The following is a 1682-nucleotide window of genomic DNA, read 5'->3' as shown; positions in this document are numbered from 1 at the left end:
CTGACTTGAACTTTTTATTAACCGTTTTGTTCAATACCCATTTGGACTTGAGAAAGCCAAATTGGGCAAAATCACTCTTTGATCAAGAGGTATTAAGTGGGTACTTGCGTGTTGATAGCTATAATACACCATGTCCAATAAAACAAGCTTTAAAATTTACAACCCATTAGGAAAACTCCTAGGTGAAGGTCATAGCCCTAGGCCTCTAATATCATTTGAAAAACAACAAAAACAATTTCCTAGTTTCATTTCTTAGCTTTGCAATCTTAGTTTAAATTAGACATAGAAACAAACCAAATTTGTAGAAGTATAAATTGAGATAATTCAAGCTCATATACTAAAATATATACTCCTAAGTCCCATTCATAGCTCCCTGTGGAAAATCGACCCCGACTCCTTATTGGGTATTACTATTGCATCGACCATTTCATAACCTTAAATAGAGATGTGACTTGGATGAGATCCAGAGGCAATGACTTCAACTCCAAGGTAGGATGCTCTTCAATATAAGGCTTTGAAGGAGGAGTTGTCCTATTTTCAAGATCCAAGGAGAATTTCTGAGGTGCATAATTGTACGAACCCATTCCATGCAATGAGTTCACACATTCCATGAAGCCATCCATCTCGTCATCATCAAATTTGAGCAAGACGGCCTCCAACATATCACCAACATTGATCCTAGCACTTGTTTTATCAACAATAACATCGGTCACCAAGTCCACAAAAGAGCACACCTCATTGCTATTTGGTTGCCGAATGGACTTACACACATGGAATACCACTTTTTCATCGCCAACCCGGAAGGTAAGTTCTTTGGATTCAACATCACAAAGAGCCTTCCCCGTAGCAAGAAAATGTCTCCCGAGAATAATCGGCACCTCATAATCAACTTCACAATCTAGAATGACAAAATTTGCCGGAATAATGAATTTATCAACACGAATTAAAACATCTTCAATCACTCCCAAGGGCCTCTTTATAGTACTATCGGCCATTTGCAATCTCATAGAGGTGTGTCTTGGTTGCCCAATTCCCAAAGTCTTGAAAACTGAATAGGGCATCAAATTGATACTTTTCTCAAGATCACAAAGAGCTTTGGCAAACTCGACACTTCCAATTGTACAAGGAATCATTAAAGCATTGGGATCCTCCAACTTAAGAGCCATTGAATGCACGATTGCACTCACTTGATGAGTGACTTTGATAGTTTCAAAATTCATTGACTGCTTCTTTGTCACAAGATCCTTCATAAATTTTACATAACCGACATTTATTCCAAAGCTTCAACTAATGACACATTGATTGAGAGACTCTTCATCATTTGAATGAACTTCTTGAATTGATTCTCACCATTTTTCTTGGCAAGTCTTTGTGTCACGCCCTAAACCTGGGGAGGTGTGGCTGGCACCCGGTGCCGAACTAGCCCGAGCGAACCACTCTGTAACCTATTCATTCCTTTTGTAACTATCATGGGCCAACATGGACACAACTCGTAATGTACAATTATAAGTGGACAAATGTTATATTAATGAACCATCGTTCATAAAACATGAATACATATGGACCGTCAAGGCCTCTGACATACTGTACATAATAAACCTGTGTCTACAAAGCCTCTAAGAGTATTAGACATCAAATAGGATAGGGCACCATCCTACCCATAAGACTGTATCAAAACTCTA

The 1682-nt window shown here is 38.6% G+C and overlaps 1 protein-coding gene across 1 annotated transcript; it reads right to left on the bottom strand.

Annotated features, from left to right (window-relative positions):
- Positions 1-410: 410 nt before the first annotated feature.
- Positions 411-1250, bottom strand: LOC138887980 (uncharacterized). Its single transcript, XM_070169773.1, has one exon. The coding sequence runs from the start codon at positions 1248-1250 to the stop codon at positions 411-413; it is 840 nt and encodes a 279-aa protein (XP_070025874.1).
- Positions 1251-1682: the final 432 nt, after the last annotated feature.

The sequence above is a fragment of the Nicotiana sylvestris genome, chromosome 3, assembly GCF_000393655.2.
Source record: "Nicotiana sylvestris chromosome 3, ASM39365v2, whole genome shotgun sequence".
Classification (NCBI taxonomy): domain Eukaryota; kingdom Viridiplantae; phylum Streptophyta; class Magnoliopsida; order Solanales; family Solanaceae; genus Nicotiana; species Nicotiana sylvestris.
This window is presented reverse-complemented; position numbering and strand designations above follow the sequence as displayed.